The sequence below is a fragment of the Sinohyriopsis cumingii genome, chromosome 12 (assembly GCF_028554795.1).
Source record: "Sinohyriopsis cumingii isolate HCF-2022 chromosome 12, ASM2855479v2, whole genome shotgun sequence".
Taxonomy (NCBI): domain Eukaryota; kingdom Metazoa; phylum Mollusca; class Bivalvia; order Unionida; family Unionidae; genus Sinohyriopsis; species Sinohyriopsis cumingii.
In genome coordinates, this window is record NC_142972.1 from 7,258,157 (window position 1) to 7,276,171 (window position 18,015).

Here is an 18,015-nt window from a genome sequence, read left to right on the forward strand (position 1 = left end):
TACGGCCCAGCGACCTTTAAACGTAGTCGTGCGCTCGACATTAATTTAAAAATATATTTTGTTGTTTGGTTTACTTAAAATTAAAATTTAGAGTCATATCATGAATGAAAACACATTGTAACAACATTGCCAGTTGTTTTGGAATTGATGGACTTTGCTTTTCTGTTGATCCAACTCAATTTTGCTTTTCTGCTGGTGATGGACTGGGCTTTTTACACCTATTTCAGTTCCGTACTATGTATATGTGATCTGAGCAGTGGACTGGCATTGAATCAACCGCACCTCTGTTTGTTCTATCACTGATTGTTTAGAATTATATTGTTCGAAATATATTAATTCTTTTAATTGAAATTATCAAAAAGTACGCCATTGAATATCACAGCCATTTCGTTTTGAGTGCAGTAAGGAGAAAGAGATTTTTCTTGTAAATGTAGTCGAAATTACAATACAATCTCGCCGTGTGTATCAAGTTTTGGAACACGTTACATGGGTCATGTAAGTCGGATTTTCAAAACAAACTAAGAAAGTACTCCTTGAGGAAATTCAAGATGCAAAAATGTAAGTATATTTATTGACATTGATTACCAGCTAAAGAAGACACATGCTTATGCCCTGTCACTTGCACGCTCTCTGTTGGAGGGACCCCAGCTAAGTATATGATCTATATGGCTTCTATCGCTAGCCTACATACGAGACATTGTATCAAAAATATTAAGCGGCGAAATTTGCAAAGCAGGTACTGTCTGACAGCAAGCGGAAATAAGATTTCTTTGTCGTCTTGGTTTGTTGCCTCTAAGGCTCTTTGTTTTCTGCCAAAACCTTCAGTTGCATATTTCGAATTTAGTATTCTGACTGACTTCTAAAATGGTACGTATCTGATAGATACGCGACAGCACTTGGCCTTAATATGCTTTTCTGTACTATTGTCATAGACCATAGAGAGCATTTGCGAAAAGTTACGAACATTTCTCCTAAATAATTCTTTAAATGATAATATGATATTTTAGATACTGCCTCTCCCATGTCGTTGTGGACTTGACGAATATCACGTTAATTCGTTTGCTTGTTTGAAAGTTTCATTTGTAACTCGGTGATCTCGTCCACATTGTTAACTCATCTCTACTTTCAAATGGACAAAACAGCTTGTTTAGTTGATCTACACAATAAATTTAATAAACCAAAAGCTAAACCATCTACTACATGAGCGTACATTGTATGTTTACAAAGTAGTTCCCAATACACTATGCTATGTTTAGCCACAAGTGAAGCTGGGCGGTATGGAAAAATACTTCACGATTCTGACAAGTTAACAAAGAAAGAATGAGCATGTCATAATGCAATTTATGAATAGTAATGACGTGTAAAAGTGTTTCATTTGTTCTGTTATGTACGAATAATAATGACGCGTAACAGTGTTTCACGTGTAGCGTTTTGTACGAATAGTACTGACGTGTAACAGTGTTTCATTTGTTCTGTTATGTACGAATAGTAGTGACGCGTAACAGAATTTCACGTGTAGCGTTTTGTACGAATAGTAAGTGACGCGTAACACTGTTTCATGTGTGCTGCTTTGTATGAGTACTTATGACCTGTAACAGAATTTCACGTATACTAATATTTATGAATATTAGTTACTTATGACCTCCTTTTTGGTGCTAGGATACTATTGTGAAAATTAGGTTACAATCTTTAATCAGTCACACTTCATAAATGAAAAATCTAGTGTAACATGTAAGATATATGGATTTTATTAAAGGGTACATGATATTTCATTTTAAATATCAGCTATCTTGTTTAGTACGTACGACATCTCATGCATATACCCCGTGCATGCTCTGATTTGTTGCTGGCAGCTACTAAGGCCACCTATAAAAAGCGTCGGCATTTTAAGGTCCGAATGAATATGCTTCATTTTTCTAGATTCTAAATGCATTAGACAGAAATTCAGCCAAGAATGGAAATTATTATATTTGAATTAAACGACTGGATATATTTAGCGCAAGCGAAATTTTCGGAACAGGCTAAAAGTACACCTTTTCGTTTGATATATTGCGCCAAAGTCAAGAGGTTGAATTCAGTAAAATGTGTTTTCTGTGTTGACTTCAATACTGCGGTTTTGCTACGAGTTAGATTATGTAATGGTGAGCAACTCTCTAGGAAAATTCAGAGAAAATTATTAATGATTTTCTTCATTAATGATTTTCTTCTGGAATACATTGGAAATCCAAAAACATAATATTGGCTTAGTTAAGGTAGAATAATTAAATAAGGGATAACCAGACTAGGAGACCGTGAAAGTAACTTAAAGATAAGGACAAGCCAAACAATCCATCTCCCTCTCCTCCTATCATAACTCTTTAACAACATGCAACTAACAACAAACGTAACTATACCAAACAACTAACACCACCACCTAGGTGACAGCACCATTAAAATACGTTATACCATCAACACCCCAATTAATACGTATAAGGTGGTCTAAAACCCAGACCATCAGGGCCGCCCACATCACAAGATATGACCCAAGTCTAAATTATATAAGGTAGTCTAAAAACCCAAAGACAATCAGGCCCGGCAGCACAAAGCTGCAAACAAACTCGAACTAGGCAGTAGGACCCCAAATTAGTACACATAAGGTAGTCAGAAAACCCAAAGACTATCAGGTCCAGCAGCACAAGGCTGCAAACTAAATAGAATCAGGAACCAGGACCCCAAACAACCAATTAACAATAACCACTGCGCTCTTGTCAGCAAAAAGTGGACCAAAAACCAAATACCAGCAGGGCCCGCCACATCAAGTGGCAACTCTCACAACCATAGCTGTTAACCTATACTCTAACTACCCTACTCTAACCAACTCTCTAACAACAACAGCACAGAGGTTTTTTACTCAAAATTAAGACGGAATTTAGACCATGGATACCCGATGTCTAAAGCACTAACGACCTGTGCCATTGGCCGCCTCCCGAACCGCAGCCTGGCCTCCTTTTCCACGAGCGACACCAATACCATACGTGCAGTGCACGCCTAACAAGCAGCAATGCGACAATAGGATGGGACCATTGCCCCCTAGTCGCATATCATATCATAGCAACTGAAAACTGAGTGTGTGTTGGGTCCAATCCCACTCATTCTGGCCTTACTCTCAGATCGACAGGCACTCAATAGTTCCTCGATCTGACGGCCCAATTAATAAGTACTCTGTGAGTACAGTAAAGCCTGGGGGATGTGACTCTAATTCCTTCCCCCAGGAGTAATTAAAAAGATGCCGGTGGCATCACTAACTAGTGGTACATGTCCCTAGTGGACGAACACCACTATAATTAAATAAGATTAGATTAGAGAGTTAAGGTAGCGATATTTAGAAGTGTAGATCCATATTTTCAACTGTATCCCTTATAAGATATAAATATTTTTTCAGGCATTTGTTTCACTTTGTGGAACAGGAAAACAGAGTAGCCCAGGTAAGACAATTGATATATGATATCAATCAATCAATCAGTCAGTCAATCAATCAATCAATCAATCTGCTTTTAAACTAATGTATTGTATGCTAGGACGTGAACTACTGGATTTTCCATCATTTTTTTCTCCAAACGTTAGGATTAGGTCAAAATATTTTAATTATGTCCCCTTAGAATGGTGTGATTAAGTTCTTATTAGCAAAATAGATAAACTTAAATACGTCATAATTCAAGTAGCCAACTTTATGTCGATTTTTTAATGGTAGAAATATAATGGATACCAGTAGTCCTGGTAGTATCCCAATAATAAACTGTTTATTAAAATTTAGAAAATGAAGGTGCTAGGATATCGTATATTCAAGGGAAGCGTATGATGTCAACCCTCCTGTGCCATTGTCAGCATTGTTTTGTTGTCAACCCTCATGTGCCTTGTCACCACTCTTGTCATGTGCCTTGTCACCACTCTTTTGTTGTCAACCCTCATGTGCCTTGTCACCACTCTTTTGATGTCAACCCTCATGTGCCTTGTCACCAATCTCTTGACGTCAACCCTCGTGTGCCTTTGTCACAAGTTTTGCATTTTATTACAATAAATATTGAATAGTTGCATGGACCGATTGAGAGCCAAACGAGAATTAACATTATCATAGAGGTTAGCATTATGAAACTATATAGAGACGAACGGGAATTCATATGTTAATATGATTTATAGGTTTAATATCGGAATGGTATTATGTGTCTTTAGTTTTATAGACCCAAAGGGAAATGCATTGCAAATTTGGGGATCATGACAAACCGTTTCCATGTTGAAATCATTATAATGCCGTACGGATAATGTAATGTTAAAATTTGTTTGATTTCAATCCAAACACACCATATAAACTATCCAGCAACCGCTATTTTATTGCAACACACACACACACACCCACACACACCACTATCCAGCACCCGCATTTTGATTACAATCCAACATACAAATTATACTATCCAGTAACTGCTATTTCATTACAACCCAAACACACATCCCTACTATCCAGCAACCGCTTTGATTGCAATCCAGTCTCACTCCCCTCTATCCAGCTATCACTGGTGATAGCTCAAATTTACAATCTTTTGTTACAAGAACAAAGGAAATAAAAAATATGTACTCCCTGATATCTTGACACGTTATGTTAAGCTTCATCAAAAAATACAAATTCTATTGAAGGGATGTCTCGCTGTCCTTGTAAAATTCTACTTTTTAATTTATGTAACAGAAAGAAAATGAAACCAACAATTGTGACTAATATCAACAAGCGATTTCGTTCTCTACAATATAAAGTGAAACTTCAAGAGACACTTTCAGTATTCTGAAATGAATCCCAAATAATCATAAATATCCTGTAAGAAGTCTAAATATAGAATGTTCCGATTTAATTCCAGTGGTTTTGAATGTCCTGATATAACACAGTGATGCAATTCAGAATGTCTTTGAAAGAGTTTTCGATAATGCAAGGTAGTGTTTATAAATCCAAAAGGTGGCTGAGCACCTTAGTAGCTCCAATTGTTTGTAAAACAAATTATTCATCTCGAATTATATCTGCCATACCACAGGAATGAAATATTTGTTTACCTATTTTTATAGACTAATTCACCTGACCTACATCGAAAATAGAATATGAAGATTTCCAACGGAAAAACCTAGTCTAACTGTAAACAAGACTGGCCTTGAACTCATGCTATGTAAACATTTTGCTCACAGCTTACAATCATGGACAAAATATAGCTATGTATACGTTCTGTTTATAACTTACAATCAATGATAACAGTTAGGCACACAATATAACTTAAATATACATAACATTGTTTAACCGTCCTCGCTACTTCTTCTCGAGATGAAAACAAGATTTCTCATTACTTGCAAATGGTGGGCGTGAGAGCATTCCAATTTCGTCTAGCAGAGCAGAAAATATTTTTAAAAAAGCATAGATACCTCTAAATAACACATTAATGTCTTAATTTTATTCTCTTTGTAATATTCAAAAATGAGCTGAAAGGTTTTTCTAAAGAAAAATAATCCTCTAATCATATTAGTAAAGCTTTTCATAGGAATTCAAGTCGTCAACGTATCAACTTCATCTTTGTTTCTCATGACTGTTTTACGTTCGTCATCTACGTTATAAGAATCATATTATTGGGATTTTTTATTGCAAAACTTCAGGGCTGAGATCCTAAAGACCTGGCAAAGACAACTTCCGGGTCGAGATCCTAAAGACCTGGCAGAGACAAGAAACAGCTCATCATGAGATATGACGATCTGCTCTCACTGCTAGGGGACTTCGGTCGCTACCAGAAGATCCTCTACTGTATCCTCATTATACCGACAGGCATTATAGGCATGCAAATCATGTCCCCCATATTCATCCTGGCAGTACCGGACCACAGGTTAGTGGTACTGTTTACATGCAGATCATGTACTCCATTTTATTCATTTCAGTATCAGAGCACAGGTTAGTGGCATCGTTTACATGTAGATCATGTCTTCCATATTCACTCTGACAGTACCAAAGCACTGGTTAGTGGCATTGTTTACATGCATAAGTAGTGAATGGGGATACCCTAGCGACAATGGGACTTTAATGTTAAAATAGGGGGGTTGTACCCTGGCGACAATGGAAAATTTAACATTAGAGACAAAAGTTTGTACCCTGGCGACAAGGGGAATTTAACATGGGGAATAAATCGTGGGACTGTTGAGCGACAAGGGGAATTGAACATGGGGAATATATTTTGGGACTGTTGAGCGACAAGGGAAAATGGAACAGGGTCGGGACCCTATTTTAATAGGGTCCCGACCTGATGGGTCTCTATTTTTTTTTTAAATAAAAAAGAATGGGGTAGGCAATCGAAAGTCTATCTCTTTTCGAGAGATTGGAGTGGCCCTGAAAAGGGCCTTTGGGTTTATGTTAATGTATCCATTAACATAAGGGGCACCGCATTGGTCTTCTTCTTGTCCTTAGGCTGCGTCTCACTGTAGGACCGTAAATCAGGACTCTTTTGAGGCATCCTTGTCTTCCTACGTAGATCCTACGTATCCACAGACTGGTGTCTGTCCTATGGACAACTGTCCAGTTGGATCGGACATACATGGGCATGTCCGTCCGGATCATCATGGTTGACACAAGGGTGGAAGAGTGCACGTCGGTCCACATGTTGAGGAGCCGAGAACAGGTGAATCAATGCAGTGAACTGCGCTTATTTATAGGTAGAGGTAGGATTGAAACGGATTGAGTTTGTTGACCAATCCAAATTCAGTCAGCCCGCATCCAATCCGAAGAGAGCAGTCTGTGACGTCACGTGGTCTATATAGATTCGCTAGCGCCTGTGCGCAGGCAATCTATGCGACAGTTATTCAACATGACGGAAACTCAGAAAACGATCAATTGGGGTGCACCAGCAGTGGAGACCACCCAAGGCAACCCGGACTTACTTTCAGAAGAGGTCAATTGGGATTTTGTGGATTTTCTTTCCTCGCAAGAATTTGTTCCGGAACCTTCGTCTCCTTCTTCATTACCGCACGTGGAGAATTTTAGACAGAGACAGAAAGAAGAATTGGAGAAATTTATACAACAGCAAAAGGAAGCGGAACAAGCTTTTCTCCTACAGCAACAACAGCAAGAAAAAGAGGTAAGAAAAAAACAACAACAAGAAGAAGCAGCAAAGAAACAAGGGTGTGAAAATCAAACGGTCACGGTACTGTTAGACATTTTAGCGGAGTTAAGAAGTCTGAAACAAATGTATCAGACTTCTTTATTACGACCGAAGAGAATACGACCTTCCCGAGCTAAACACTCCAACCCTGTGACTAAGCCTACCGTGCCACCCTTAGTGATTTCAACCAAATCATCATCATCATCATCATCATCAACAGTACGCAGTCCAGAAGTAGGCCTTGGCCATGGCAAAGGCTTAAGGCAGTTAAAGTTGATTGCTTAAACTCACCCCTACACCAAAAAAAGGCCCTTTTCAGGGCCACCCACATTTCTCGAAAAGAGATAGACTTTCAATTGGCAATAACTAAAAAAAAAAAAAACACATTTTACCCCTATAGTATGTTTCTGTGTATGAGTGCGTGAGTGTACGTTCTTATTTTAAAATCAAAACCCAAAGACACTTACCTTTTTATACCTAATTTATTCTTTTATAAATATTTACAATCCAATTCACAATTCACAACAGAGCACTTTAAAAAGTTCATACACTTCTTCTGTCTCATTGTTTAGTCTCTCTGTTTTTTAAATTTCTTCACCGTCACATTCTTTTCCTCCTCTTCCTCCTCACTTTCTTCCCTTCTTCTTTCTTCTCCTGTTTCTTTTCCTTTACCTGGCTGCTTTCTTCCTCTGAAGAATCCCTCTCTTCTTCTAAAGAATCCCTCTTTTCTTCTGACTCCTCTTGTTTCTCTTTTGGGCAATCTGGAAACCAATGTCCTTTTTCTTGACAATAATAACAGGTATCTTGACTTTTGTCTTTTCTAGCCCCTTTTTTTCTTTTTTGACGGTCTGGACACTCTGAAGACCAATGCCCTTTCTTCTGACAGATATAGCAAGTATCTTGACTTTTATCTCGCAAGGAAGGAGAGTAGTCCGTCGGTTGGTCTGAAGAGAATTTTCTAATGACCCCTCGCAAAGCTCTGATGAAATGTTCAATTTGTGTAGTCTCTTCCATCGTTGTGCTCGGTTTGAGAGTGAAATGAATAGTGAAAGGACAAGACACACACCCTTTTATATACGCTGGTCTGCCATGACTATAAATTAGTCTATGGTGTTTAAACTTTAGTCATTTGACGTTTTGCACTCAAGATGAAACGATCCAATTCATTTGAGAAGAAAGAAGAAGAAAGTAAGAGGCAGAAACGTGATCTATCGCCTCGTACCAGGTCTGAAGTCTTGGCACAAATTCATGCCAGTGATTTTGAAGAGGACATGAGTGAACCAGAATCCAAACCCTCTAAACAAAGTTCACCACCCTTAGTCAACCCTGAAAAGTATTATTCATTCGAGAGACGGAAAAGCTCTCCTCTAGAAAATTTAGAACCACGGCTTACAAATACACGGTGAAGTTTAAAGATTTCAAGGCTGAAGTACCGTTAGAGGAAGCAAAAGGGTTCATCACCAGGGTGTGGGATTCTTTGCTCACCACACTCAAGCGACAATGTCAACCCAAAGAAGACGATCGCTTGAGACTTTCCATACAACACGACGGTTTCAAATCCCCTATTTGGATCGAGTTTAGCAGCCCTGCAGAATTGACCGCTTCCAAAGTCATGGACAAGATTCAACACGTACAACAATCCAATGACCAGTTTGACATCACCGATGGAAAAGCCACACTGGACATGACCCAGGTCTCTCCTCCTCAAGGGACTGGCCGCAAAAAAGTCTTATTGGTGAACGACCTTCGCAGCACCAAAAAGAGTCTCGTCCGAACTCACAACCCTCAAGACCAGATGTGTTTAGCCCGTGCCATCGTGGTGGGACGAACCTATGCCAACAAGAACGACACGGCAGAATGGAAAAGAACCTGGAAAACTATTCAACGATCCGACCGAGCCAAACAACGAAGTGAAACAGAACTCCTGTTGCAACAAGCCGGCCTGTCCACAGACACACCCTGTGGCATTCCTGAGATGCAAACATTGCAAGATATTTTAGCTCCACGCTACACCTTGAAAGTGCACCCTCAAGAAATGCGTGGGCCTCTGTTGTTTCGAGGGAAAGACTTTAAGGGCGTAAAATACATTCATGTCTATCATCACGATGACCATTTCGATACCATTACCAGTATCACCGGATTCCTGGGATACGGTTATTATTGTGAGAAATGTGACTATGGCTATAACAATCGAGAGCAACACAAGCATTGTGGCTCGAAATGCTCAAGATGTTTGGCCTTTCCACCCTGTCTGAGCGAAGGGCAAGAACCAGTGCATTGTTCAACTTGTCAGCGCACGTTTGTCAGCCCTACCTGTTACCAACAACATTTGAAGGCGCAAGGTTCACAGAAGAAATGCGCTTGTCAACTGCTGAGATTGTGCCTCGCGTGTGGACAAGGCATACGTGCCAATAGTGCCAAGGCACACGTATGTTCAGGAAAGAAAAATGTCACATTTGTCACCACATCGTGGACTTGGAACATCAATGCTACGTGCAAAAATACCAACCCCAACCAGAGAAAGAGGATGGACACAAGAACAAGGACAATTTCATCTTTTTCGATTTCGAATGCATGCAAGAGACTGGCATTCACATTCCTAATTTCTGCGTGGCTCATCGAGCATGCGAAAAGTGCATTGAAGAACCTATCTTGAGTCATTGCCCTTACTGCAGCAAGATTCCTGGAGGGCGTGAAAAAATCTTTCGGGGACCGAACACGCTAGCCGATTTCGCCCGATGGGTCTTAGACCCCATCGACAAGACATGGAGCCAAGAGGACATCGAACGTTACGGAGATTGTCATCGTCATGCCACGGTGATGGCTCACAATTTGTCCGGATACGATGGACAGTTTCTTTTGAGATACTATGCGGAACAGGGCACCGAACGTCCTAAAGTCACTTTGAACGGAACGAAAATCGTTTTCATGCAAGTGGGACAAGTACGGTTTAAAGATGCGATGAATTACTTGGCCATGCCTTTGAGTCGAATGCCTAAAACGTTTGGAATGACAGAAATGGCTAAAGGGTACTTTCCACACTTTTTCAATACGGAAGCCAATCAACACGCCGTTCTACCCCATTTGCCTGAGGCTCACTATTACGACCCGGACAACATGCGTACCGAACAACGAGACGCTTTCTACGCTTGGTACCAGACCCATGCCTCGAACCCTTTTGACTTTCAGGAAGAAATGCTAAAGTATTGTCTTTCCGACGTGGACATTTTACGACGTTGCTGTTGAAAATGTCGAGAACTGTTCATGGAACACGGAGGGGTTGATCCTTTGAAAGAAGCTTGCACCATTGCCAAAACGTGTTCCTTAGTGTACCGACAACGATTCATGCCTGAAAACACCGTGGCTGTCATCAGTCCTCAAACGACCAACTATGTCAAACGTCAATACTCGGTCAAAGCCCTACGCTGGTTACATTACTTGTGTGACAAGGAAGACAAATGGATTCAGCATGCCCGCAACGGAGGGGGCGAAAAGACCATTGGAACGCATTCGGTCGATGGCTGGGACTTAGAAAACCCCACGATCGTGTACGAGTTTAACGGTTGCTTATTTCACGGATGTCCCGTCTGCTACCCTGATCGTGACACTAAAAATCAGTTTTTACAACGAACCATGGAAGACTTGTACCAGGCCACTTGTCAGTGACGCCTAAAATTAGAACAGGAAGGATACCAAGTGGTGGAAATGTGGGAACACGAATACGATCACCGTTTGAAACTAATCCCGAATTTAAACGCCTCGTGGAAAGTTACCAGTTCATGGACCCCCTGAACCCGAGGGATAGTTTGTACGGAGGAAGGACCAATGCCACCTGTTTGCTATACCAAGCCGACGAAGAGAAAGGAGAAGAAATCAAATACTTGGACGTGTGTTCGCTGTATCCTTACGTGTGCCTATATTGTCGCTTTCCTGTAGGGCACCCGCAATTGTTCACCGAACACATCGACCTGAAAAACATTCGACAATACGAAGGCTTGATCAAGTGCAAAGTTTTGCCTCCCACGAACCTATACCATCCCGTTTACCTCACCATTGTCAAGGCAAACTGATGTTTCTTTTGTGCCGTACTTGTGCCGAAACGTGCAACCAACATCAACCTTGTCATCACAACCAGGAAGAACGAGCCTTGACGGGGACGTGGGTCAGCGTAGAATTGTTCATAGCTCTGGACATGGGATACCAACTGTTAGAAGTGTACGAAATTTGCCACTTTCCCAAGACAGAACAATACCACAAGGGTGACCCCACGCAGAAAGGCATTATCGCAGACTACGTGGATGCCTTTTTGAAACTGAAGCAAGAAGCCAGCGGCTATCCGTCCTGGTGTCACACTGCCGAAGACCAAAAGACATTCAAAGAGAAATACTATGAACAAGAAGGAATCTCTTTAGATCACATCGAGAAAACGAAGGCAGGCGATCGTTTGCCAAAGTGATGTTAAATTGCTTGTGGGGAAAAATGGCACAACGACCGTGTTTACCCAAGACGGAATATTTGACCGAACCTTCCCTCTACTTCCAGATGATTCACGACAAAACCAAATTCATGAAACAAGTGGACGTGGTTCGCGAGGATTTGATCTTAGTGAATTACGAGGAAGATCTGGACTTTGTACAAGACGACCCCTTTAGAAATGTCATCATTGCGGCTTACGTGACCGGTCATGCTCGCTTAAAATTGTACGAAGCTTTAGAACTGTTAGGGGAACGTGTCCTTTACCTTGACACGGACAGTTGCATTTACATCCATCACCCGAGTCAACAGCACCCTGACATCGAAGGAGACCTTTAGGAGCCTGGACAGACGAGCACCCCGACAACAAGATTCTAAGTTTCGCCAGTGGTGGTCCTAAAAATTACGGTTACGAATACCGGAACAAACAAGGAGAAGTGCACACGACGTGTAAAGTGAAAGGATTGACTCTGAATTATCGTACGAGTCGAGTGGTGAACTTTGGAATATTGAAAGAAGCTTTGCAGTCTAGAGAAGATGAACACTTTAAAGTGACCACCTATCAACCCAATAAGATTGTACGTTTACCCACTCACCACATCGTCAGTCGACCCTTGGAAAAAGTCTATCAAATCGTGTACCAGAAGCGAGTGCGACTGCCCATCCACTTTACTTTGCCGTATGTACATGTTGGTATAAAACATTGGTTGTAAGAGGATAGCCACCCACCAGAAGGATGACTTCGCCACAGGAAGAATCGAGTGAGAAACCCGGTGAGAACTCCAAGTTCAAACCATACCATTTTCCGGTTTTCTTGCCTGACTATTGTGATTGTGCCCGTCGATTGGACATGTTTCAAGCATGGCCTACGGATAGGAAAGGATTATCTTCTTCGCATGTTTTAGCTAGAACAGGATTTGTCTACTTGGGACCTGAGTCAGGATTGGGATACGAAGTACAGTGTTTCACTTGCGGACTGAAGTTACGAATGGATCTATGTATCTATAAAGATTCAGCTATTCTGGAACATACTCGATGGTCTCCGCATTGCCCTTACCTTTCTATAGCATTTCCACCCATGACCTTACGGTACAATGATGACGGTACCTTAGAAACGGTACCTTCCAAAACAAGACATAAAAAAGGACCGATGAATAAGCTTGAGACTGCATTGCGACTAGTATAAAAAGGGGCTATGGTCAAGATCGATAGTTCATTGTGACTACCAAGACCAAGCGAACAAGATGAATACTTTCAAGAAACACAAAACAAGTTCAGACAGATACACTTCAAGTGTGGGACTTCTGAAGTGGAATGCGATTGTGAGCCTTGCGATGGGTACGATGCTGTACGCTGTGACCTTAGCGATGCCGTAAAGCATCATGGGAACTTTGTTCTCACTACCCCTATCATGGAAAGTGATGCTGTGCGTGTCAAACCTGAGGGATGCGAAAGCGATGCCGCTCGTACTCTTGGACACTTTACTGGGTTTCATTTTAAAGGTGGATGTTCACCTTCACGTCTACTAACTCCTGTCCATGTCATCCAACCCTCATCGAAACGAACCTGTGAAAGACGAATATTCGTTTCCTGTGCATTTGTCGGAATACTGCGACTTTGAAAATCGTCTTCAATCGTTCAAAGGAAAATGGCCTAAGTATCTGGGAGGACCGACCCCCGAAGAATTAGCCAGAGCCGGATTTTTCTACTTGGGCGAAGGGGATAAAGTCAAGTGCTTCAGTTGCGGTGTGTCACTTCACCACTGGGAACCGCAAGATTCGGCCTACGTAGAACATGCTCGATGGTCACCGAATTGTCATTACTTACCCTTAGTGGGACCGAGACATTGAAGTAACTTACCATGTCGTTGACGAAGAAGAAACCAGATTGGTTAGGAGTCAAATGTTGGACATCACCGAGACCAGCATTTAAACTTCATTTCAAAAACGATATTGAATCATTACCTAAAGAACTTCAAGAGAAGATTTACAAGGAAGTTTGGCAGGGGTTTGCCAGAGTGAGATCTCAATGGGTAATTGTAGAACTTTTGTGTCGAGAAATTCATAAGAGGAAAGTGAAAAAAGTCAACCAGTGTGTTAGATTTCTTTGGGTCAAGTGTGCATTCGTCCTATTATATTACTCTAGACCGTTTACATCGAAAGAGTTCAGTGACATTCTTGGACGTTACCCTGAATGGCAGTGGTCCGAAATTACTCACTATGTGGATTACTTTTGCTCTAGGAGAAGATTGTGAATTGTACGGACTGACCTATTCATCGATGTTTTACAAGAGAACATTCGTGCTTTGCCTGTGGAGTTGAGAGAACGCATTTACCGAGAGATGGTCAAAATACAAGTGAAACGTAAAGAACAGCTGCATCCGTTACGTCACCAGATCTTTAACCACTGGTACCTGAATGGTATAAGAGAACTGATTCGTCAGAAATTGTTTCAGTGGTCAGACCTTGTTCAATACTTCCAGGCCCCCGATGATCCACGTGTTGATCATTTTGGTTACTTCGAGATTCACCTATTGCAATGCATTGAGGAAGACAAGCTAAAGGATTACCAACATATTTTACGTGGAATATACTTAGAGGAAGAGGAAACTTCTAAACAAACTTTGAAGTTTAGGTTACAGTATGCAAGATTTAGATTCCCCACTGCAGAACGAAGATCTCTGGGTAGAAAATACGTGTATTGTTTCCGAAACAAAGAGAGTATAAAAACAGGCTGCCATGCCACGACTTTTATCACATGTAATTGAACAGATTCCGTGGAAGGAACTCAATGACCATATTCAAACCGTGGATCATTACCATCAATTATTACAAGAACTGTATCCATTCAATTTGGGTCGACAAGTGGTGTGTGTCTTAGTGACTTGTTTTCTGGGATTTCGTTTATCAGCCGATTCCTTGTGGACTCTTTACGAACAGTACTTACCACCCCAATGGCGTTAAATGGTCACGAAAGACTCCTTTTGCTTAAAGCCTTGCGTTTTCATCTGGATACTTCTCGACCTCAACAGAAAAAAAGATTCGTCAACTTTTAGCTACCGAAGACGTGTGTGTGTAGCTTGTGACTTACACCCCCATTGGACAGATGTTCGTGACTGGAAAAAGGGGGGTTTTGAGGCTTGGACCCAAGAAGTGGCCCAGTATGCACAAGAGTTGTTCAAGGAAAAAAGTTACTTTTCAACCTGTGTTAGTGACCACTCGCTTCAGGACAGGACTGTCATGGACGTTCCTGAAAGGTCATTCCGGGAGGACACTTGTGTGACAATACCTCATGTAGAAACTGTAAGAACATTACACACTGTCCCTAGGACATCTTGGTTACCCAGAACATGTTGTACAGAGACTTGTTTATATTCCACTTTGATCGTTTTTATGTGTTTTTTATTCCTGTACATAACTATTTGGCTTTTATGTATTTTTGTCTTTCGTGTTGTTCATGTTTGAAACATTCAATAAACGTGTCCTGAAAAAGTATATAAACTCTTGTCTTGTCTGTTTTCGTGTCACAAGTGACATTCCTAACACTATCGCTACCTCTGCTGTCTCTGCTCCCTCTTCCTCTACTGTCAAAGTCATCGACGAACACTTAGATCGTGCCAGTTGGGAGGCTTTGTATCTTCGCCATCCCTTTAATATGCTCATTGCTGGACCTAGCGGTTCAGGCAAAACCGAATTCGTCAAACGCTTGATCGAACATAAACATCATTTGATCGATCGACCACCTCAGCGCATCGTGTGGTGTTACAAAGAGTGGCAATCGGCGTACAGCCTCTTGCGAGAAAGTCAAGGCGATTCCATCGTGTTTGTGTAAGGCATTCCTAAAGAAGACGACGGCATAGTCTCTGACTCCTGTCAAACCCATTTGGTCATTTTCGACGACATGTTAGGAGAAGACGAAGGAGAAGACGAAGAAGAAATTAAACTGTGGTTCACGCGCAAAGGGCATCATCGTAATGCCAGTGTCGTTTACATCACTCAAAATTTGTTTCAACAAAGTAAAGCCCATCGTACCATTAGTCTCAATGCGCATTACGTGGTCTTGTTTAAAAGCCCTCGAGATAAATCGCAAGTGCAAGTCTTAGCCAAACAGTTAGGAACGCCTTGGCTGACTCAGGCGTACAACGATGCCACTCAAACTCCACACGCCTATTTACTCGTCGATTTGAAACCTACGACCCCCGATGATTTGCGATTTCGTACCCACTTGTTTCACCACTGGTGCCAAGACGGAGGGCCTGTCCTATACACGTCTCCGTCCTCGACTTAACTTCATTCCACACAAAAATCTATAAAAAAACTCAGACACTTTTCGTCTCTCTTACACAACGTCAACATGACGTCCCTTCAGTCGCATCTTCCCTTCAAATTCATTCGTGCCTTGTATGGCATCAGTCGAGAAAAAAATCCACAAACACGAGCTCGTGTCTTAGAAGCTAGTCTCAAAGAAGTCTTACGATGGTTCACGGTGACAGCACGTCAATTACTACAAGGGATCATTCAGATTCCTCATCAAACCAAACGCTTTTTTGATCGAAACAAAGTCGCTTTGACCCAACTAGCCGATCCCCGCATCGACATTCAAACCAAAAAACAAAATCATTTTGAAACCTGGAGGGAGCGGTACTCTAGGAGAGGTCATCATTCGCTCTCTCTTAAGATGGGATCCTAATGCCCCTAAAGTTCTCCCCAAGAAAAAAGTCCAACGAAGCTCCAAGAAAAAGAAAAAGACCAGGTCCCCAAGGAGAACTTCTCCAGTGGCGGGACCCTCCTCTTACCAAACACCACCCCGGAAAAAGAAAAGAAGCCTCCAGAAAAAGAAACAGAGAAAAAGTCCCCAGAAAAAGAAAAGTCCACAGAAGGAAACTAGTCGCAAAAGAGGCACTTCGGCCAGGACGCAACCTTACACTCGCAAACCACGACCTGCCATGGTGGTGACTGCGTCTCCGGCAGCCTCAAGTTCATCCACTTCTCCGTTGATGACACCAAGAACTGAAGAGTACTTGGAGACGTTGATCACACCAAGAACGTCTCCGTTGATGACCCCAAGAACTTCCCCAGTGGCAGGACCCTCCAATTTAGTGGAAGTGGCTGCTGCTCACAAAGTACCTTCTCCCAAAATCAAAGTCCAAGAAAGATCGGGCATGTTACAAAGTTTACTGGATTTGTCCAAGCAAGAACTGGCTCGATTTAGTCCGTTACGTACCCCTGCACGACGTGTCATGCCTGTCCTGAAGTTGATACGATATAAAGACAATCAGTGGCGACGCGTTCCAGTATAAAAAAGGTGTGTGACCAAGTAGGGTATCAGTGTTTTGGTGCTCCTGAAGATGTCACCCTCCAGAAAACATCCCTCTTCTAAACAACCCCAAGGAAAGAAAAGGAAAGGACTGCCACCACGTTTAGTCAAATATGGGGACATGTTATCTGTCCTGTCCAAAGCTTCTCCACCCCTACGAAAAAAACTCATTCAATCAGCTTCCAAAGAGGTCATCGATACCGTGTGCGAATGTTGTTTGAACGTGTTGAAAGGTACGATCCCTTTGTCCAAACACCAGAAACAATGCTTAGGCAAACATCGTCACGTTCTTCGCCAAATGGTTCAAAAGAAAATCCCAATTCGTCAAAAGAAGAAGATGTTGGTCCAACGTGGAGGCATTTTACCCCTCTTGTTAGGCCCATTGCTGAAAGGAGTCTTGGGAACCATGTTGGGAGGACTGGTGGGAGCAAGATAAAAAGGCCCTCTGAAGTCCCAAGATCTCAGAATCGACCCTTGACAACCCCATGGAAGGACGAAAACTAGCTTTAGTGCCTTACAAACGATGGATGGAATACCATCGTTGGCAAGAACAACGCACCCCGCATTTACCTCCTAATCCCCATTTGAGCGAAATGTCCCAGTTACAACACGAATTGCAGTCCTTGGTGGATCGCCAAGACTTGTCCGAAACAGAAAAATCGCAAAAGTACGGTCAACTCTTGCAACGACTACAACTCTTTCACCAGAAAGCTTTAGACGAAACAGCTCTACCCACTCTGAAAGATTTTAAGACCTTGATGAAAAGTCCAGCACCATTACCAGTACCAGTACCAGTACCACCAGTACCAGTGACCAAGACAGAAAAAGGAAAAGAAGAAGAAGAAGAAGGGTTTCAAACTCCACCAGAAAAAGTACGCAAGATAACAACACCACCTACCTCCAGAATTGGATGGATTAAAAAGATGATGACCACCCCTTCTTCATCACAAGAGAAAAAGAAAGTGAAGACAGAAGTGAAACAAGAACCGCTATCCCCTGTTCCGACATCCTCCTCTGCAACACCTATTGCTGGTCGCACATGCAAAGCATTGCAATCCAAGAAAGTACCCCA

The 18,015-nt window shown here is 41.8% G+C and overlaps 1 protein-coding gene across 2 annotated transcripts in view; it reads left to right on the forward strand.

Moving 5' to 3' along the window:
* Window positions 1–3,420: 3,420 nt before the first annotated feature.
* LOC149785965 (organic cation transporter protein-like) overlaps window positions 3,421–18,015 on the forward strand; it is a 113,238-nt gene continuing 98,643 nt past the window's right edge. For both annotated transcript variants that reach the window (XM_089978133.1, XM_089978132.1), the window contains exons 1-2: window positions 3,421–3,464; window positions 5,665–5,888. In XM_089978133.1, the coding sequence (XP_089834259.1) occupies window positions 5,746–5,888 (143 nt within the window). In that variant the 5' untranslated portion in view covers window positions 3,421–3,464; window positions 5,665–5,745. The remainder of the gene's footprint in view (window positions 3,465–5,664; window positions 5,889–18,015) is intronic.